At 40.5% G+C, this 23,513-nt stretch overlaps 1 protein-coding gene across 4 annotated transcripts in view; it reads right to left on the bottom strand.

Moving 5' to 3' along the window:
- Positions 1-23,513, bottom strand: part of cep170aa (centrosomal protein 170Aa) — an 81,994-nt gene that overhangs the window by 17,864 nt on the left and 40,617 nt on the right. For 3 of the 4 annotated variants that reach the window (XM_062059042.1, XM_062059043.1, XM_062059046.1), the window contains exons 8-13: positions 14,586-14,741; positions 10,187-10,492; positions 8,155-8,505; positions 5,425-5,702; positions 4,183-4,272; positions 63-180 (exon numbers count right to left, since the gene is read on the bottom strand). In XM_062059042.1, the coding sequence (XP_061915026.1) occupies positions 63-180; positions 4,183-4,272; positions 5,425-5,702; positions 8,155-8,505; positions 10,187-10,492; positions 14,586-14,741 (1,299 nt within the window). The remainder of the gene's footprint in view (positions 1-62; positions 181-4,182; positions 4,273-5,424; positions 5,703-8,154; positions 8,506-10,186; positions 10,493-14,585; positions 14,742-23,513) is intronic. The other variant, XM_062059044.1, reaches the window with a different exon arrangement.

The raw sequence follows: 23,513 nt of genomic DNA, 5'->3' as shown, positions 1-23,513 counted from the left end.
ATTGAATTGTGACACAAACTACTCTGACACTTTGTAACCAATGTGGTCAGGTGACTGGATACCTCTTTCTTTGTCCACAAAGGCAGCTGTCTCGGCCCCAGAGCCTTCTGGGTCGGTCCTGGTGTGAGTGGCGGCCAAGCTTGCCCACTGGGAGACCCAGCTTGAGTCGACGAAAGGAGCCTGAGGCCGGGGGACACAAGACAGGGACATTCACGTGAGAAAGCAGCAAATATCTCAGAGCAGATGGTGAATGGCGTTCATGTATAATGTAGAACATAAATGAAGGATCGAGATATCACCCTCAATGAGGCTAAAACAGAACAAAGCGTCCTCTTGTCAAGTTCTGATAAACAACTGTCCCCTCCAGGGTGCAATAAAGGAAACTAGCAGTGGATTGTGAGTCTAAACTCTTCATAAAAAAGACATCTAAATAGCAGAAAAAGCTTGTCAAAAATGCCACTGATGCTCAGACACTGTCCTCTTTTTTTCAATGCAACCGCCTGGAGGGTCTCTCGTCACGTTAGCAGGATCTAGGTCACACTCTGGGAGGGTAAGTCTACTCCCATGGACTGGGGAGGCGAAGAAAGGGGAGTCTTCCAGTCATTCTTTAAAACCTCACTTATTTGCGCTGGACATACGTAAGGATATTTGTATGCTTTTCTTTTTATCACATTTTAACTGTGTTTTATATATTGAATATTTATATATTGAGTGTTGTGCTCATTGTGTTTTTTTTAAATTTTTGTATCTTTTAGCTTTCTGTGTTTGTTTTGTGCATATTTTTTATGCATTTTTAACTGTGTTTTATAAATACAAAGTTATGTACTTATTATGATTTTGATTATAATTTTTAATATTTTACCTTTTTGTTTTGTAAAATTGTATTGTATAACTAAATCAACTTTGACATTTCTTAAAGGGGTTATATTATAATTTTTTTTTTTTACATTTTAAACACTTCCTAATAGTCTACAAAACATGTAATGGTGGTTCTTTGGTCAAAACATTGCATGGATTGTGTTTTACAGAACATTTTCAAACCACTTTTTGACCGTTTCTTCAGGATCCGCTGTTTTGTGGGCGGTCTTATTTGCATGCCTCCACTATGACTGTGTCTTCTACCCATCATCCATGTTGTAGTTTTTAGAGCTTCCATATGGAGTGTAGTACTGACAGATATAATATTGCGTTCCATGTACCTCGGGAAGTTGGAAGTCGGAGCTTGGAATGACGGCACAGCAGAGTTATGAGGTCAACATGTCCACATGCGCGAAAGCTATTGTTGCGCTTTCCTTGTCTGAATATAAACTTATGGGAAAATATGCACTCTTTCGAAAAACCTTCAAGCACGGTGGTTGAAGAGGAAACGCAGACGCTATTGCTAGCGACGCACAGTGTATATAGCACATTAAATAAATGTTGTTTACACGACAGTGAAGTTACCATATAAAAACGTGCAACAATACATTTTATATTGCTAATTTAATGCGACAAAAACTAATCAGAAGTGCTAATAACGGATACAATATAAGCGGACATCATTGTTTACATCCAGGGCAGCCATCTTTGAAACAAATTCAGGGGTGGTGAGAATGCTCCGACTTTCCAAGTCGAATATCCAACCTCGAGGGGCGTTCCACTTGAAATTCCGACGATGAACTCGGAAATTCCGAACTATACGCTACTTTGTGTTAGAAATTGCAACAGTAGAGGATGCATGTGCATGTATGAGCATGTATGAGCCAGTCTGCCCCACAACAAAAAGTGGAGAAAAAGAAGGAGCTTATTGACTACAGCGTCGGACTACAATGGCTGACTTGCGCAAAGCACTTTGAGTAAATTTCTACCATATATGGAGATACCTGCTGACCTCACAACTGGGAAAAACATCACAAAATAGGCAAATTCCAAACGGCTCGTTCAGAGAAAGTATGAAGGAAGGCAGGATTGTTTCATAAAAATACACGCAATCCCTCCATGGTTTGATTTCAAATTTTTGGGACTTATGCAGATCTCAAATACACAAAAACAGGTACCAATAGGTAAGAAAAGCTGGTTTTGCATAATAGGCTCCCTTTAAAGGCCTACTGAAAGCCACTACTACCGACCACGCAGTCTGATAGTTTATATATCAATGATGAAATCTTAACATTATAACACATGCCAATACGGCCGGGTTAACTTATAAAGTGACATTTTAAATTTGCCGCTAAACTTCCGGTTCGAAACGCCTCTGAGGATGACGTATGCGCGTGACGTAGCCCGGCGAACACGGGTATGCCTTCCACATTGAAGCCAACACGAAAAAGCTCTGTTTTCATTTCATAATTCCACAGTATTCTGGACATCTGTGTTCGTGAATCTGTTTCAATCATGTTCATTGCATTATGGAGAAGGAAGCCGAGCAAGCAAAGAAGAAAGTTGTCGGTGCGAAATGGACGTATTTTTCGAACATAGTCAGCCACAACAGTACACAGCCGGCGCTTCTTTGTTTACATTCCCGAAAGATGCAGTCAAGATGGAAGAACTCGGATAACAGAGACTCTAACCAGGAGGACTTTTGACTTGGATACACAGACGCCTGTAGAGAACTGGGACAACACAGACTCTTACCAGGATTACTTTGATTTGGATGACAAAGACGCAGACGTGCTACTGTGAGTATGCAGCTTTGGCTTTTTTTTGCGTATGTACGTAACTTTTTAAAAATATATAAGCTTTATGAACCTTGGGTTAGGTGAACGGTCTTTTGGGCTGAGTGATTGTGTGTGTTGATCATGTGTTTGAATTGTATTGGCGTGTTCTATGGAGCTAGGAGCTAGCAGAGGAGCTAGGAGCTAGCATAACACGTACCGTACCGTACGTGCGTGTCACGTACGTAACTTTTAAAAAATATATAAGCTTTATGAACCTTGGGTTAGGTGAACGGTCTTTTGGGCTGAGTGATTGTGTGTGTTGATCAGGTGTTTGAATTGTATTGGCGTGTTCTATGGAGCTAGGAGCTAGCAGAGGAGCTAGGAGCTAGCATAACAAACACGCAGGTGTTATTATGCAGGATTAATTTGTGGCATATTAAATATAAGCCTGGTTGTGTTGTGGCTAATAGAGTATATATATGTCTTGTGTTTATTTACTGTTGTAGTCATTCCCAGCTGAATATCAGGTACCGTGAGTATGCAGCCTTGGCTGCTAAACATTCAATAACTTGACCGTATGTGCGCGTCACGTACGTAACTTTTTAAAAATATATAAGCTTTATGAACCTTGGGTTAGGTAAACGGTCTTTTGGGCTGAGTGATTGTGTGTGTTGATCAGGTGTTTGAATTGTATTGGCGTGTTCTATGGAGCTAGGAGCTAGCAGAGGAGCTAGGAGCTAGCATAACAAACACGCAGGTGTTTTTATGCAGGATTAATTTGTGGCATATTAAATATAAGCCTGGTTGTGTTGTGGCTAATAGAGTATATATATGTCTTGTGTTTATTTACTGTTGTAGTCATTCCCAGCTGAATATCAGGTCACCCCCGGCTCTCACAGCATCTTCCCTATCTGAATAGCTTCAACTCCCCACTAGTCCTTCACTTGCACTTTACTCATCCACAAATCTTTCATCCTCGCTCAAATTAATGGGGAAATTGTCGCTTTCTCGGTCCGAATCTCTCTCACTTCATGCGGCCATCATTGTAAACAATAGGGAACTTTGCGTATATGTTCAACTGACTACGTCACGCTACTTCCGGTAGGTGCAAGCCTTTTTTTTTATCAGATACCAAAAGTTGCAATCTTTATCGTCGTTGTTCTATACTAAATCCTTTCAGCAAAAATATGGCAATATCGCGAAATGATCAAGTATGACACATAGAATAGATCTGCTATCCCCGTTTAAATAAAAAAAATTCATTTCAGTAGGCCTTTAAGTCACTGTCCACATGGGTGGATGAGATCTGTATCTGCCATCACAAAGTACAATAATAAGAATGTATATAATTGGAAACACCCCTTAAGAATTTAATCTTAAGAACAATTTCCCTTGTGGATCAATAAAGTTTGTCTAAGTCTAAATCTAATCAAAATATTTTGGATTAGATGTGTACCTAATGGAGAAACTGGATAAATGCTGACTGGACTGAAAATCTTTACTAATATAATTAATTTATTTAAAAAACTACCAAATCATACTTTACCTCCTTTCCTGTCTCTTTTGTTTCCTTTTCTTGCCCCTCTCCTTGGAGGTCTGATATGCAGGAGGCCTGGTTCTGCTGCAGCCCAAACACCTACAAAAATTGAGGCCAATCGTGCATTAATGTCATTTTATAGTTATTTTAAAAAATGTTTCAAAAATGTTATTTGATCATTTATTCATTTTATTGTAAATATTATGGCCAGTGATTGTCTCAACCTCAGGCTGCATCAGTATATTCTATTAAAATAGTGTAAGATATCTTTAGGGCTCTCATAATGTTAAAAAAACTGTATTTACAGGGTCGTAAACAGGTTTTCTATGCTCTAGCTGTGAAAATATTTGATTTATAATCAATAATTCCAACTTCACGGAAACTCTGTTACCCAAACCAATTAACAGCAACAAACGAGAGTTTACTGTACATAAAGACACCGACGGCTAGCGTATGTTAACAATAGTGGTTTAAGAAAACAGATTTAAGTAATTAATGGCTATATTTGTCACAAATAGAAGTACAACTTTGTAAAAATGGCCGCACTGCTCAGGTAAAAAAGATTGGCGTTCATGGCAGTCAAACACGGCTGCTCTCGCTGATGTTCATGGCTGCCGCGAAACGAAAGGATTTAAAAACAGATGCTAAACTTGCTATATAGATGTCTAACTAGAGTGAGTGACATCATACACTTTTTCACAAACAGTTGTCCTTATTACTGCAAGCGTGTAAAGTCGGGTGTTTAAACGAGAGCGCCTTCTGGGAACCCAACTGTGACATGCAGCAGCTTTAAGAGATGCATTTTATGGCTATTAGCTTTGCATTCTTTCCTCTACTGTTTTCCCTGTAAGAAAATGACGACGTCTTAAACACAAGTGAACAAATTATCATGAGATGTTACGGTGACACCATTAAAACTATTACTTATTTATAAATAAATGTGTTTGTAATTGGTCTGTAGGCTGATTGTCGTCCTATTCGAACACGATATAGATGTCATCGATAGTTGATACCATGGCAACATGCAGAAAAAGTAGAGGGACAGCAACAGCAGACTGTGTGACCTGACTTGCAATTAGTGTCTGCTGATTATAGTAATTAACATAACAACACTAGCGGTTTTGACCGTAATCCACGCAAGGCGCCACAGCCCAATAATGATATCACTGCTCCTTACAAAGTAAGCTCTTATTTAAAAAAACGGACGTGTGTTGTGAGTTAACACACCACTACTTGACTCGTCTGCCCTACCTTGTCAATCATGCGCCTGGCCTCCTCCTCCTCCTCCAGGTTTGTGTTCTCCAGCTCGATAGTGTAGGTCCCGTTGTCGCTGTGCTCATCCCCCGCCCCAGGTCCGGGTCCCGCGATGGAGACGTCCTCGCTGGGGCTGCTGGGACTCCCCGTCGCCAGCCCGGTGCTGATGGAGCTCCGGCCAATGCTGGGGTCTTCGGATCGCTGCTTGAGGAGAACGCGGGCCGCCGTCGGGGCCCCTGCAGCCACTGTGGCCGATATCGGAGCTGGGCCTTTACCTGGAGGGAGAAAACGCAATAACAAACCGGTGTGTTATCTTTGAAATTGTAAGGACTTTTTTCTGCAAGAGAAATTGTGAGATCACGCACAGGAAAGCAGTGATGCAACAATGACGTCACGACATTGTCTCAAAGCACTTACTAAGCAGGAACCTGCTCTGATGTCACCCCTATGTCTCATACAGCCACTAAGGGCCTTTTTTAACTGCTATATAGGAAATTCTAGGATGGATATGTATATATATATATATAAATATGTATAAAAATACATACATACATATTGGACACACATGGAGTGCCCCGAACTTTGAACATGCTGACAAAGCTTCTAATTTTTTTTGTCAAATCAGATCTTTTTGTATGATCGTTCGAAAAAAGAAAAAAAAAGAAAAAATGTGATGTCTAATGTGAATGCAATTCGACCAGCATGCAGACATGACGTCATGACGTCAGTAGTGCAGACGTTTTTACAGAAGTAAACATGGTTTCAATTCTAGTAGGTGTCAGTCCTAGCGCATCTGTGGCAATTTCAAGGACTTTGCGCAATTAAAGTCAACATTTTCTAAACTGGATTATTTGCTTTGACATCTGCTCCAAAGAGCGTCCAGGCCAGCAGTCAAAGGCAGGAATGGTGGAACACTGATGTGAGCTTCTAAAACATTATTTTCGCCTGTTTCTATTTTGGCAAATCGCTTTTTGATGACGTATTGGTCGGATCGATCGTTCATACTGCAAACGCATCGTACATACAGTATATCTGATTTATAGCCACAGACGAAAGAAGACTGGGTGGTATTTAAAAAATTCTGAATTGTACTGTTCACACGGACATGAAAAATCCGATGCAGGTCACATATGAGCAGTGTGAAAAAGGCCATAGTTTCCACAGGGCCGCTGCAATAGAATGCACATGAGAGCGGTCGTTTGGGTGTCATGATCTGTGTAGCGGTGAACATGAAGGTTATGGCAAGAAGAAAATGTATTTTATTATTTTATTCTATTTTATATTATTAGTTTATTACAACTATTTTCACTTCATCATCCTTGTGCTTAAGTCACCACTGCACTATCATCTTATTAGCCTTGCACATATTAGTTAATTATTTTAGTTAATGGTTAATATTTATTGTTTACATTGTACAAAAAGAACACAGTCTACCAAGTCAAACTTTATTGGCCAGCATGTTTATTCAGATTCTGAAACAATACACACTGAGGTGATAGTGTGTTTTGTCTCATTACTCGATTATTCGAACAAACTAATCAATAGACTACTCGATTACTAAAATAATTAATAGCTGCAGCCCTACCTGTTGCATTTCTCATTAATACAATCGTGCAACCTGCTGGAGCAGGTATTGCTTATGTTGACAACCTGTTTATGTCCTTGCACACAATGTTCTTACTAAAAAGCGCCCATTAAGACATACATTACTTTTTTCTCCCAATTGCACGAGCAAAGGCATCAGCGTGTGCCATTACATCCCCGGGCATTGTTTATGTCGACAAGTGTTGCAGTATTGTCAACTTACTCATTAGCACTAGGCATCGTTAAACGACAACAGCAGCAAAACTACTTTTTGCAGCATTCAAAGGTGGCCCACAGTGACTTCTTGTTCAGTGCAGGGTAAGCTTCAAAATAAAAGCAGGGCGGTATTAACCTGGATTTTTGCACAGCGACTAACAAAATGCACCAATAGTTTTTATTCTGTAGATAGATAAAAGAAAGAAAGATTTGCACATGTATGAAAACAAAATTTGTGCATCCCCTCTGTTAGATAAGACTATGAAATGTATTAAAATTTAGGACGGTCAAATTATAAAAAATTTTAACCAGATTAATCACATTTTGGAATTTGGATTACTTGCATAAATAATATTTGCTGAAGAAAAGACCCCAATATTTGTAGACAAATGCAATTTAATTGTCAGAATGTCATCCCGAGAGGTAAACATTTTACTTGAATGCACTTCATTTACAATATTTGCACAAAACCTGGTAACGGTTTTATCTAAAGTCCAGTCAGGATGTATTTTCGAGTGAAATTTGCCAGTGAGCATACCAGTCGGAGTCTCCACTCATTTTTGTACTAACATACATTGACCTGATTACTGACTGTATAACAGTTAAGGTGAAAGAGATTGTACAAGCAAAAAAAAATTGCATGATTAATAACTGTTTACATGATTAATGTGATACATTTTTGTGATTAATCACATAAGATAACTGGTTAATTTTGACAGCCCCTAATGAAAGTAGAAGAACCACAATATAAATTCTGCTGATGTGTCTGGCCATTGTCACAAGTAAATGTGTAAGCGATGGCAAGTTTTGGTTATGCCGACAACCGCTTATGTCGACGTCAGGCAGCCAGTCAAGGGGGGCATTTACATGAACAGGTTCCTTTATATTGAGCAGCTAAAGCTTGTCATGTAATTGATTGAAATATACCTGAGTCCGAGGCCGCCGTAGCCGAGGTGGAAATGCTGAACACTTTGGGCTGAGAGGGGGGTTGCGGACACAGCCCTTCGCCGCCAGGCCCTGCCAGCAGCGGCACGGTCTGGGAAAACGAATACGACCGACGCTTGCGAGGGTTTTCCTCGTCGTAGAACTCGATCATGAAGGCCTTGCGGCCTCCGCCTGCTCGCGAACCGGGCACCGACACGGTCTCCCCGCCTCCGCCTCCTCCCACTTGGCCGTGCGCCGCCTTCAGGCGCTCCTCAAGGGCGTGGCGGCGGTTGGCGAAGCGCAGGCCCAGGCCGTTCTCAGAGTCGCTTTGGGTGCCGTCTTCGTGTTTGCTGCCTAGGAGAAAGAAAACGTTCCAACGTCAATAAAGAAAAATATTTCTATATTGCTAGCATGCGCGATGGTGGACATGGTGCCAGCCTGGCCCAGCGCATGGTCACTGGCTCTGAGCGACAGGGGAACAGAGGCAGGGGACAACGTGGAGGCGGCGTGGGGGAGGAAGGGAGGGCTTTGGGCATATAAGGAGGGGGCTGGTGGAAGGAGATTTGTAACTGGAAGGTTGGGGGATGCAGGAAAAGAGGGTCCAGGATTAAGTCAAATAGAAGAAAATGGCTGCTTGGTTTAAGTAGACCTTGCCAGTTTCAAATAATTGTCAGCACCTGCTTCTTCTATATATAGTATAAAAATAAGACAATATAGCAGCTTAAAAGCTGGAATATCAAATAAACTTATGGCGAGCAGATTTATTGTTTTTGTCCACTTGCCCAGACAAAGAACCTGTTAGCAGAGAACAGAGGTGTCACTTATGAGACCGGCGGTCTGCACGGCTTGACACGCCATGAGTCACACTGGCTGACACACACTGACAAACACACTGACGCACACGCACGCACACACACACACGCAAGCACACACAAACACACACACATGGGGAACAACCCCCACAATAAAGCAAACACTATCTCAGACATTTATTCCAATGCTTTTGTTCAATAATCTGATATTAGATAGAGGACCTATTTAATTGGTCAATCCATCAATATATTTCCTAAAGCATTTATCCTGTGCAGAGTCATGTGTGAGGTGTGTGTCAGGTACACCCTGGGCAAATCGCCTGTCAATCACAGGACGGACACAAGGGAGCGTTCACATTCACACTAACATACAGGAAGCCCACATATATGATATATATTCTGCATATAAATTATTACTTTTCTACAGTTTAATGCATACCCACACCAAAGAAAACACTGTGCCTCCTTTGGATCCAGATGTATTTATTTGCCCTTACACATGTCCTGAGCTACTTGCTACTCTGGCATACAAATAAATAATCAGTAGGACATTTATTCAAATACAATTAAAAGCTTTGTCACAACGCTGCAGAAATGATTGACAGGTGCCCTATATCAGCCCCATTAATGACTTACCCGCTTTGCCTCCTGCATCCGTCACACTCACATGTTACCATAGTCCTGATTCTCTTCTCCCCCGGCTACCATTCACATTGTCTGCATTTCTAACCACGTGGGCGTCCAGTCGACCGGTCTCTCTCTACTTTCCCTTGGTCCAATCAGCTTTGGCGTTATTGTAGCAGTCAGCATTGCGGGGAGGTCCTTTTACCGCCCTACTACTTTTTTTTCTTTCTTTTTTTCCTGACACCTTGTAAATCCACGGTCTGCTTATTTCTGCTTTAATCCCTGCGCTGTCGCCCGCAACCTTTTGATACTCAACTGCCAACATTTCAGACGGAACTGTGCCCGTTTCAGTCGTAGAGGCGGTTAGCAACATAATCACTGATTAGATGAGACACTGTCACCCACTTAACATGCACGTGTAGTACGCCCCGCCATGTTGAATACGCTTTCTACTCCAGCCAATTTCATCAGCCACTGCCTGTCAGAGAACCCCTCCCCCATCAATTGGCCTCCATTTAATTAGCAGCAAGCACTCAGCTATAACTCAGCCTGGCACCACAGTAGTCCTCAAAAGTGAAGCACAGTGTTTCAGTCATTACCTTTCAACCTTTTGAGATGCACCGGCACGTCACTCTTGTTGCTCTTGCTGTCCTCCTCCGTCGACTCGCCGCGGATCAACGTAGGGTCGTTCTGCGCCAGCCAGTCGGCCACCTTGCTCTCCGACGCCATCATGGCCGCCTGGAGCGTGCTCAGGTCCCGGTCGCCCGACCCTCCGCTTCCCGCTCCACTCCTCTTGGCGCGCGTCCTGTGCTGGCCTGGCATGAACCTTGACACGTGATCTTTGATGGTGACCTTCCCCGGGGAAGTGTTGTCGAACTCTATCGTGAAGGAGGCGTGGCCTTGAGCTGTGGGGGGTACACATTGCAGGTTTTTTTGGTGTGGCACCAGAAATGTACACCGTAAAGAAAAAAGTATTGGGAAAAATGTTATCTAGACCACTGAATCTTAAAGGGGAATTGCACTTTTTGGGCGATTTTGTAATACAAGAACACATGTTTTTCTTTGTTTATGCATTCTAATTAAATAAACGTAAATAAGCCAGTTAACAATGGATCCAATTTTATTGTAATATTATTATCATTATTGTGTTAATAATATGTTCATTGTTGTAGTAATATGGTTGTTAAAGGTAAGGATTTTTGTGATTTCTGATCGTTTGTGATGAGGTGGCGACTTGTCCAGGGTATACCCTGCCTTCCGCCCGAATGCAGCTGAAATAGGCTCCAGCACACCCCGCAACCCCAAAAGGGACAAGCGGTAGAAAATGGATGGATGATCGTTTGTGAGGGCATCAAAGGGACTTCTGCCTGTGTGCGCGTGTTGGCAGAGCAGCGCATGTTTGATATACAGTACTGTATAGCACTTTATATTGTGTTCATGTTTGATATACAGTACTGTATAGCACTTTATATTGTGTTCATGTTTGATATACAGTACTGTATAGCACTTTAGATTGTATTCATGTTTGATATACAGTACTGTATTGCAATTTATATTGTGTTCATGTTTGATATGCAGTACTATATAGCAGTGGTCCCCAACCACCGACCGATTGGTACCGGGCCGCACAAGAAATTAAAGAAAAATTACAAAAAATATATATATATATTTTTTTAATTAAATCAACATAAAAAACACAATATATACATTATATATCAATATAGATCAATACAGTTTGCAGGGATACAGTCCGTAAGCACACATGATTGTATTTCTTTATGAGTATGTTTGGGGACCACTGCTATATAGCACTTTATATTGTGTTCATGTTAGATGTAGAGTATTGTACAGCACTTTGAATTGTGTTCATGTTTGATATACAGTACTGTATAGCACTTTATATTGTGTTCATGTTCGATATACAGTACTGTATAGCAGTGGTTCTCAACCTTTTTTCAGTGATGTACCCCCTGCGAACATTTTTTTAATTCAAGTACCCCCTAATCAGAGCAAAGCATTTTTGGTTGAAAAAAAGAGATAAAGAAGTAAAATACAGCACTATGTCATCAGTTTCTGATTTATTAAATTGTATAACAGTGCAAAATATTGCTCATTTTTAGTGGTCTTTCTTGAACTATTTGGAAAAAAAAGATATAAAAATAACTAAAAACTTGTTGAAAAATAAACAAGTGATTCAATTATAAATAATGATTTCTACACATAGAAGTAATCATCAACTTAAAGTGCCCTCTTTGGGGATTGTAATGAGATCCATCTGGATTCATGAACTTAATTCTAAACATTTCTTCACAAAAAAAGAAATCTTTAACATCAATATTTATGAAACATGTCCACAAAAAATCTAGCTGTCAACACTGAATGTTGCATTTCTTTTCACTGTTCTTTTTGACAGACATTTTAGTGAGGGTCAAACCATCATGGCATGGGGGAAACTCTGGGTTTATGGTAATGAATGGAATAGCCTACTTGATTTGATGTTCAGTTTATGAACTTACATTCATATTTTGTTGAAGTATTATTCAATAAATATATTTATAAAGGATTTTTGAATTGTTGCTATTTTTCGAATATTTAAAAAAAATCTCAAGTACCCCTTGGCATACCTTCAAGTACCCCCAGGGGTACGCGTACCCCCATTTGAGAACCACTGCTGTATAGCACTTTAAATTGTGTTCAGAGTGTACAAATCTTCACTAAAATATGGACTTTTGACAAGGCTGCAACCCATTATTCATGTTTACATTGTTTCTTATGGAAAAATGTGTTCCACTATACAAACTTTTTTATTTAAAGGAGCTATATGTAATAATGTGGCCAGAAATGGTACTTCAATCACGGTCAAAATTCTGTAGTCCCCTCTCTCTCTCCCTGACTGAGGTTGCCAGATATGCAGCTGAATCCTGCTCGATCGACTGGGATACTCTAAGGAACTTCAAACTTCCACTGCCTCTTCTAGGGGTTGAGGTGCTAGGGCCATAACAGCTGAATAGACAAGCGTTTTGCCAATAACAAATCTCTAACCAACACATTTTACGCAGAAATTAGGCTATTTTCAGGAAGAAGTACGTCATGCCTGCGTGCAATATCACAACAAATTATGACAATCATATGGTTGTTGTCAGTAGTATAAGAAAACAAAGACTAAAACAAACTACAACCAACGCTACAATGGTTATACTGGTGAAAATAATTAGAGCATGCATAGGAGCCTAATTTACACCCAAAACTAAAGAGGAGACATTTTACCAAGTTATGCCTGTAGGCTACACAAATGAGGAATTATTTAATCATGTGATTTGGCTGTCTCCATACGTTTTATATTACCATGCTAAAGTTGGAACCCATTTCCTCAGCGTATCAGCATATTGAGAACAAAATAGGCACTGAAACTACCCATATCCACAGAAGTTTTATTTGTTGAAAATATATTTTGCCCTGTCAGTTCGAATACACATTGACATACAGGCTAACAGGCATATATTTCCCGTTAGCCTATATGTCAATGTGTCATTGACCGGGCTAGCATGCTAAGCATTACACTAGGAGCGAAGCACCATCACACTAAGCATTCGTTGCACGAACATACTAGCTTTGTTAGACAAGATCATAGACAATATTGGACAATACAGTTTACATACTAAATGTCCATTTCCATTTATTCCAAGTACCGTATTTTACGCACTATAAGGGGCACCTAAAAACCTCCAATTTCCTCAAAAGCTGACAGTGCGCCTTATAATCCGGTGCGCCTTATATATGGACCAATATTGAGCCACAACAGGTCTCGCAACCACGGTAACTACGCCGACTTCTTCTTCTACAGGGGAAAATGAAGTTGGCGGCTGCTTACAGTAGAAGAAGAACTTCTTCTTCTACGGGGGAAAATTAAGTCCCGTAGTTGCGAGACCTAAACTTTATGTAAAGACCCAAAAATGGCTCCTATTAAGACACACGCTTACGACGCAGAATTTAAACTCAAGGCGATCAGTCACGCAGTAGAACACGGAAATAGAGCAGCAGCGAGAGAATTTAACATTAACGAATCAATGGTGCGGAAGTGGAGGAAGCAACATGATGACCTGCGCCAAGTAAAGAAGACTAAACAGAGTTTCCGAGGGAACAAAGCGAGATGGCTACAGTTGGAGGACAAACTCGAACAGTGGGTTGTTGAACAGAGAGCAGCAAGTAGAAGTGTCAGTACAATCACTATTTGTTTTGTTGACATTCCCTTTAGCGCAGCGCCATCTAATGGATACATAACGTAACCCCAGCCTCTACTGTAGCGTCTATTCTATGCGCCTTATAATCCGGTGCGCCTTATAGTGCGGAAAATATGGAAATAAGAAAACCTAAATGCCTTAATTACCTATCAAAGAGGAAATTAGCAAGTTTGTCATCATGAAAAAATCATCTACGCTTTCAATCGTCTCCATCTTTTAAAGGCATCCCCGATACAAATCCTTGTTTTGTTCCTGGCTTTGTCATGAATAAGTTGAAAATCGTAATGACGCCTTTTAGATATACTAAGGTCTGACATGTTTAGTAACTTTACCAGTGGCAGTAGCTCGATGAAGAGGGCGGTACGTAACTGGCAACCTAGATGAGACACACTCACTGACTTTCTAATTGGTCAAACGGTAGAGGGCGGGACATCGAAATTAAAACAATAACAAGATTGCGGGGCTGTAAATCTCATTTTGAAATGAGCATATCCTGTTATCAGTTAGAAAGGTATTCGAAAAGAACATGAATTATTAATGCCTTTTGACATATCAGGGCCATTTAATGATGACTTGACATAAATTATTACATAAGGCTTTTTTAACAACTTAAAAAGCCCCCGGGCCGCATTATGGTCACCCCTGCTGTAGACATAATAACCAGGTGTCCCAATACTCTTGTCCATAATTGTGCTTTTACATTTTTGACTATGCAACCATGCAGAACAAAACAGGTGTGGATTATTCTTTTTTTTACCTGCACTGCCTTGAGAAGCGGAGCCCTCCGTGTCCTTGGTTGGAATCTCATGGATGCCATTAGTGGCCAAATGATTCTCCTTGGTAGGCATCTCCATGTAGCTTAGATTGTGGCCGTCCTCTTTCGTTGGCTCTCCCCGGCGGGCCTCTTTGCCCTCTGCCATAAAAGCAAAAAAAAGAAAGAAAAGAGGAAGCTGTGAGCGAGGTTTAAATCGTAACAGTGGCAAGCGTCTTCCACTATCGCCCCAATCAAGTTAAACATGCAACGCTTTAGGTCTAATTTGAGCAGACAAGTCATGTGAGTCCAAAAAGAGACAACATGCTGCGGGTGGCCATCTTTTGCTTCACATCAGCCTTGTCAGTCTGTTCGCAGGAACATACAAAGCCTCTGTGGGAGCTAAATATGATAAATTATGCTCTCGGAAAAATTACAGGGGGCCATCTGCTGCGTGCTGGGAAGCAGTTGTGGCAACATACGGCCGACAAGGGCTTTAGGAAGCAAATAAACTGGAATTTAAGAATAAAAATAGTGAAGTGTCGAGGAGTCTAAGTGCATGCTTTGAGAATAAATACAACTTGGTCAAAAAGGGGAAAAAAAGGAACTTTAAAGGTTTGCAATCATGCAAGAGTGAAATGTTAACAATGTTGTGTGACTCGTGTCCTTAGAGCTTGCTTCTGAGCGCCTTACACATTTATCATTTCACTCACTTGTTCACTCGAACAGTTGATTTTTTAGTTTTGTATTTTCAACATGAAGTAAAAAAAACTCTTTCCTCAAAGACATAACACCACCCTCTGAATATCCTTTTTAACGTAGGCTTAGCTATAAATGATAAAAAATAAAACCTGCAACTCCAATCCAGATGTGGAAGCTGTATATTTGTTAATTATATTGTTTTTGTTCAGCGAATAGGCTAACCTAGCACGATGCTGTTGTTAAAATGGGATGGTAATGTTTAGATGTGGGAAAAAAATTATCATTTCTCAGCTGCATCGCAATTATATAGATATAGATATATATGAGTAAATAGACGACACCTGTCTTTGAACTGTAAGTTTATGACGACTGGACCAAAGAGTCTGAACATTATGTGGTTTTAAAAGGCAAAAAAATAAATCAAAGATGCCTGCTCGCCAAGTACGGACGTCTATTTATTTTCCCCCCCCCACTGAGTAGGCAAGTACAGTTCTCATGTATCCATATACCGGTACTGTATACAGTCGTGGTCAAAAGTTTACATACACTTGTGAAGGACATAATGTCATGGCTGTTTTGAGTTTCCAATAATTTCTACAACTGTTATTTTTTTGTGATAGAGTGATTGGAGAACATACTTGTTTGTCACAAAAAACATTCATGAAGTTTGGTCCTTTTATGAATTTATTAATGGTCTACTGAAAATGTAACTAAATCTGCTGGGTCAAAAGTATACATACAGCAACATACATTATCAATTTTGGTGATTTAGAAAAGTTACAATCAAATTAGCTTAATGGCATGGCCTCTTAACTTTATGTGATTGATTATGATTGACAACACCTGTTGACTTCTCTGAGCCCATTTAAACAGGGCTCATGTGACGCAGTCATTAGACTTGGTTACAAACGTGACAATGGGAAAGTCAAAGGAACTCAGCACAGATCTGAAAAAATGAATCATAGACTTGAACAAGTCAGGAAAGTCACTTGGAGCCATTTCAAATCACCTTCAGGTCCCAAGAGCAACTGTGCAGACAATTATTCATAAGTATAAAGTGCATGACACAGTTTTGTCCCTGCCACGATCAGAAAGAAAACGCAAGCTATCACCTGCTGCTGAGAGAAAATTGGTCAGGATGATAAAGAGTCAACCGAGAACCACCAAAAACAGGTCTGAAATTAATTAGAACCTGTTGGAACACAGGTGTCAGTGTCCACAGTCAAGCGTGTTTTGCATTGCCATGGACTGAGAGGCTACCATGCAAGAAGGAAGCCCTTGCTCCAGAAGCGAGACCTTAAGGCTCGTCTAAAGTTTGCTGTTGATCACATGGACAAAGATAAGACCTTCTGGAGGAAAGTTATGTGGTCAGATGAAACAAAAATTGAGCAGTTTGGCCACAATATCCAGCAATATGTTTGGAGGAGAAAAGGTTAGGCCTTTAATCCCAGGAACACGACCCCTACCGTCAAGCATGGTGGTGGTAATATTATGCTCTGGGCCTGTTTTGCTGCCAATGGAACTAGTGCTTTACAGGGAGTAAATGGGACAATGAAAATGGAGGATTATCTCCAAATTCTTCAGAACAACCTAAAATCATCAGCCCTGGGTCTTGAGCGCAGTTGGGTGTTCCAACAGGACAAATACCCCAATCACACGTCAAAAGTGTTAAAGGACTGGCTAAATCAGGCTAAAATATTTTAGAATGGCCTTCCCAATGTCCTGACTTAAACCCCATTGAAAACATGTGGACAATGCTGAAGAAACAAGTCCATGTCAGAACAGCTAAATTTTAGTTTCATCTGACATCCCATGAACAAAGATAAGACCTTCTGGAGGAAAGTTTCTGTGGTCAGATGAAACAAAAATGTAGCTGTTTGGCCACAATACCCAGCAATATGTTTGGAGAAGAAAATGGGAGGTCTTTAATCCCAGGAAAACCTTTCCTACCGTCAAGCATGGTGGTGGTAGTATTATGCTCTGGGCCTGTTTTGCTGCCAATGGAACTGGTGCTTTAAATGGGACAATGAAAAAGGAGGATTACCTCCAAATTCTTCAGGACAACCTAAAATCATCAGCCCGGAGGTTGGGTCTTGGGCGCAGTTGGGTGCTCCAACAGGACAATGACCCCAAACACACGTCAAAAGTGGTAAAGGAATGGTTAAATCAGGCTAGAATTAAGCTTTTAGAATGGCCTTCCCAAAGTCCTGACTTAAACTTGTGGACAATGCTGAAGAAACAAGTCCATGTCAGAAAACCAACAAATTTAGCTGAACTGCACCAATTTTGTCAAGTGGAGTGGTCAAAAATTCAACCAAAAGCTTGCCAGAAGCCTGTGGATGGCTACCAAAAGCGCCTTATTGCAGTGAAACTTGTCAAGAGACATGTAACCAAATATTAACATTGCTGTATGTATACTTTTGACCCAGCAGATTTGGTCACATTTTCAGTAAATAAATAATAAATAAATTCATTAAAGAACCAAACTTCATGAATGTTTTTTATGACCAACAAGTATGTGCTCCAATCACTCTAACACAAAAAAATAAGAGTTGTAGAAAGTATTGGAAACTCAAGACAGCCATGACATTATGTTATTTACAAGTGTATGTAAACTTTTGATTGGGACTGTATATAAAAAAATCAAGTGGAAGATGGCAGAGGGATTCTCTTCTTTAGATTTGTCTTTTAGCGATGTAGACATACTTGCCAACCCTCCCGTTTTTAGCGGGAGACTCCCGGTATTCAGCGCCTCTCCCGATAACCTCCCGGCAGAAATTTTCTCCCGACAAACTCCCGGTATTCAGCCGGAGCTGGAGGCTACGCCCCCTCCAGCTCAATGCGGACCTGAGTGGGGACAGCCTGTTCTCACGTCCGCTTTCCCACAATATAAACAGCTTGCCTGCCCAATGACTTCATAACTGTAGAATGATCGAGGGCGAGTTCTTGGTTTCTTATGTGGGTTTATTGTTAGGCAGTTTCATTAACATCCTCCCAGCGCGGTAACAACACACAACAACAGCGGTCACGTTTAGTCTACCGTAAAGCAGTTCTTCTGCCGTAAACAGCAATGTTGTGACACTCTTAAACAGGACAAAACTGCCATCTACTGGATAGCCTACAGGACACCGAAATTCAAGTATTTTTTTAAATTTATATGTATAATAAAATAAATATATATATATATAGCTAGAATTCACTGAAAGTCAAGTATTTCATATATATATATATATATATATATATATATATATATATATATATATATATATATATATATGTATATATATATATATATATCAATCAATCAATCAATGTTTATTTATATAGCCCTAAATCACAAGTGTCTCAAAGGGCTGTACAAGCCACAACGACATCCTCGGTAATGAGCCCACATACAGGCAAGGAAAACTCACCCCAAATACTTGAGTTGGTGAATTCTAGCTTAAATATATTCCCCTCTTAACCACGCCCTTCATTTACGAGATATACTTTTTTGTCCATATCGCCCAGCCCTAATATAGCACCTTAATAGATCAGATATTCACATGGCTTATCTGGCTTAAGGTCAGAATAACCTAAATCAGCAAGATCTATTTATCAAATGACATAATTTACATAAGTACTAAGCCTTTAATTTGAATCTGTCAGTGGGATGATTGTAAACAAGCAAAAGCTAGGCTTTAAAGCGTCATAAAAAAACAATAAAATACATTCACTATAGTAATATGAGCCTCCTCTACATGTACAAGGGGAGTTATTCAAATGGAAATGAGAGGCATGCTTAGCAGAGTACTGGCAAATGCTTAACTAATGATCTGTCTATTTAAATTCTGCGTGAGTGTGACGTGCGGAATGAGGGGAGCTGCTTGTGCAGGGGCAGCGTCACCCAATAAGTGACAATACACAAGGGGGTGGGGGCTCAAGAGGGAAGGGGCGCCGTCAACATAGCCTATTCACTAAATTTGGTGAAGAGGACACTGACACACACGAAACAAAACACACATATATAGGAACCTGCTCTCAATACCTTTTCATCATATTACCTCAAAAACAGGCAAATTAAAGCTTTTTGACTAGATACCAAGACTAGAGTTGGTAAAACACTTTGCAATCTAAACATCACACTCACCTACTTGCACTGCAGACGTGGCAGATCCCATTCGCCAGCTTTTTGCACACGTTTAGTCCAAAAAAGATAAAAACCCAATAAAACCTATCAAATGAATTCTGCAGGTTAGTGAAGATGCTGCCAGAGATGCTATCCAGATGTGGCATGAGATTTTGAGCACAGCCCACACACTAAAGCAGTCTGGGACAAACTGATTTGATATCGCTAAGCTCTTTTACCACTGGTGTAGCCGCTAATCCTGTTACTCTGGCTATGCAGGGACAGTTAACGTGACCTCGCAGTCAAGTCCGGAAGGCGCACACATATACAGTATATACAGCATCTTCTGTCAAAAAGCTCTTTGTGTGATCTTGGATGGACATGGCTCAAACAAAACAATGTCTGTTTGGACGTCAAGGGGTGAATAAACTATGAGGCGTGCACAGACGCGATAGCTGTCGTCATAAACAATGCGCTACAGCAGAAAAATACAGCAGTACCTCAGTGTTTGTTAGTAATCTGTTCCTGACACCCAAAAATAATAACACAAAACATTTTATAAAGTTAAAGGGCTACTGAAATGAATTTTTTTATTTAAACGGGGATAGCAGATCTATTCTATGTGTCATACTTGATCTTTTCGCGATATTGCCATATTTTTGCTGAAAGGATTTAGTATAGAACAACGACGATAAAGATTGCAACTTTTGGTATCTGATTAAAAAAAAGGCTTGCCCCTACCGGAAGTAGCGTGACGTAGTCAGTTGAACATATACGCAAAGTTCCCTATTGTTTACAATGATGGCCGCATGAAGTGAGAGAGATTCGGACCGAGAAAGCGACAATTTCCCCATTAATTTGAGCGAGGATGAAAGATTTGTGGATGAGTAAAGTGCAAGTGAAGGACTAGTGGGGAGTTGAAGCTATTCAGATAGGGAAGATGCTGTGAGAGCCGGGGGTGACCTGATATTCAGCCGGGAATGACTACAACAGTAAATAAACACAAGACATATATATACTCTATTAGCCACAACACAACCAGGCTTATATTTAATATGCCACAAATTAATCCTGCATAAAAACACCTGCGTGTTTGTTACGCTAGCTCCTAGCTCCTCTGCTAGCTCCTAGCTCCATAGAACACGCCAATACAATTCAAACACCTGATCAACACACACAATCACTCAGCCCAAAAGACCGTTCACCTAACCCAAGGTTCATAAAGCTTATATATTTTTAAAAAGTTACGTACGTGACGCGCACATACGGTCAAGCTATCAAATGTTTAGCAGCCAAGGCTGCATACTCACGGTACCTGATATTCAGCTGGGAATGACTACAACAGTAAATAAACACAAGACAAATATATACTCTATTAGCCACAACACAACCAGGCTTATATTTAATATGCCACAAATTAATCCTGCATAAAAACACCTGCGTGTTTGTTACGCTAGCTCCTAGCTCCTCTGCTAGCTCCTAGCTCCATAGAACACGCCAATACAATTCAAACACCTGATCAACACACACAATCACTCAGCCCAAAAGACCGTTCACCTAACCCAAGGTTCATAAAGCTTATATATTTTTAAAAAGTTACGTACGTGACGCGCACATACAGTCAAGCTATCAAATGTTTAGCAGCCAAGGCTGCATACTCACGGTACCTGATATTCAGCTGGGAATGACTACAACAGTAAATAAACACAAGACATATATATACTCTATTAGCCACAACACAACCAGGCTTATATTTAATATGCCACAAATTAATCCTGCATAAAAACACCTGCGTGTTTGTTACGCTAGCTCCTAGCTCCTCTGCTAGCTCCTAGCTCCATAGAACACGCCAATACAATTCAAACACCTGATCAACACACACAATCACTCAGCCCAAAAGACCGTTCACCTAACCCAAGGTTCATAAAGCTTATATATTTTTAAAAAGTTACGTACGTGACGCGCACATACAGTCAAGCTATCAAATGTTTAGCAGCCAAGGCTGCATACTCACGGTACCTGATATTCAGCTGGGAATGACTACAACAGTAAATAAACACAAGACATATATTTACTCTATTAGCCACAACACAACCAAGCTTATATTTAATATGCCACAAATTAATCCTGCATAAAAACACCTGCGTGTTTGTTATGCTAGCTCCTAGCTCCTATGCTAGCTCCTAGCTCCATAGAACACGCCAATACAATTCAAACACCTGATCAACACACACAATCACTCAGCCCAAAAGACCGTTTACCTAACCCAAGGTTCATAAAGCTTATATATTTTAAAAAAGTTACGTACATACGCAAAAAAAAGTTGCGCACATACGGTCAAGCGATCAAGTGTTTAGAAGCCAAAGCTGCATACTCACAGTAGCACGTCTGCGTCTTTGTCATCCAAATCAAAGTAATCCTGGTAAGAGTCTGTGTTGTCCCAGTTCTCTACAGGCGTCTGTGTATCGAAGTCAAAAGTCCTCCTGGTTAGAGTCTCTGTTATCCGAGTTCTTCCATCTTGACTGCATCTTTCGGGAATGTAAACAAAGAAGCGCCGGCTGTGTACTGTTGTGGCTGACTACGTTCGAAAAATACGTCCATTTCGCACCGACAACTTTCTTCTTTGCTTGCTCAGCTTCCTTCTCCATAATGCAATGAACATGATTGCAACAGATTCACGAACACAGATGTCCAGAATACTGTGGAATTATGAAATGAAAACAGAGCTTTTTCGTATTGGCTTCAATGTGGAAGGCATACCCGTGTTCGCCGGGCTACGTCACGCGCATACGTCATCCTCAGAGGCGTTTCGAACCGGAAGTTTAGCGGCAAATTTAAAATGTCACTTTATAAGTTAACCCGGCCGTATTGGCATGTGTTATAATGTTAAGATTTCATCATTGATATATAAACTATCAGACTGCGTGGTCGGTAGTAGTGGGTTTCAGTAGGCCTTTAAAGTTAAAGTCCCAGCGATTACTTAAATATAGGAAATGTACAAAAACCAAGGCAAAATGTGCACCGTACATAAACAGAGGTACCATTGTACGTAGGGAAGAGTACCGAATTCGGTACTTACAGTATATAGGCACCGAATGATTTCTGTCGGTACCACTGTGTATCGATTCACATAAAATCAAGCTGTACCCTATTTCGATACCGTTGTTGCATGTGACGTCACGTCCGGTTTCAGACTTGCCATGTCCGGTTGCAGGCTAAATAACAGCTCAAGGAAACAATCACTAAAGCAGCACCAAAACTCCCTACAAAATTGTTTGCTATTTTCAACACAAACAAAGCAAGTTTCTATGGTAGAAAACGCCAAACGTAAAGTAAGGCTTCACTCTTCCAAACAGTGCTAGCATGATGCTAATTTACATTCAATTTACCATAGACAAGCTACTATTAGCATTAGCGATTTTAAATGGCGATTTTAACATCTCCAAATTTGGTAATGAAAACTACAACTAACATGCAAGATACAATCGAACATCTGGTGTGTAATAAGCACAATACTTGCAGTATAAACACTTTGTAAGGTGCAACAATACACATTCAGCTTCCTGGAAGAAGCTACTTCCTAGTTAGATACCATAGATAGCCTATACATTACTGCCATCTAATGTCTTGGAACTGCAACTGCATTGCAAATGAGACTCCGATATGTGATAATAAAACAATACAGGACAGCACAGTTATCATTTTTAGCTCATTAAAGGCCTACTGAAATGAATTTTTTTTATTTAAATGGGGATAGCAGATCCATTCTATGTGTCATACTTGATCATTTTGCGATATTGCCATATTTTTGCTGAAAGGATTTAGTAGAGAACATCGACGATAAAGTTCACAACTTTTGGTCGCTGATAAAAAAAAGCCTTGCCTGTACCGGAAGTAGCGTGACGTCACAGGTTGAATGGCTCCTCACATTTCCCCATTGTTTACACCAGCAGCGAGAGCGATTCGGACCGAGAAAGCGACGATTACCCCATTAATTTGAGCCAGGATGAAAGATTTGTAGATGAGGAACGTGAGAGTGAAGGACTAGAGTGCAGTGCAGGACGCATCTTTTTTCGCTCTGACCGTAACTTAGGTACAAGCTGGCTCATTGGATTCCACACTCT

This window comes from Entelurus aequoreus, linkage group LG09 (genome assembly GCF_033978785.1).
Source record: "Entelurus aequoreus isolate RoL-2023_Sb linkage group LG09, RoL_Eaeq_v1.1, whole genome shotgun sequence".
Lineage (NCBI taxonomy): Eukaryota > Metazoa > Chordata > Actinopteri > Syngnathiformes > Syngnathidae > Entelurus > Entelurus aequoreus.
Note: the sequence above shows the minus strand (reverse complement) of the source record. Positions and strands in the feature narration are given on the sequence as shown.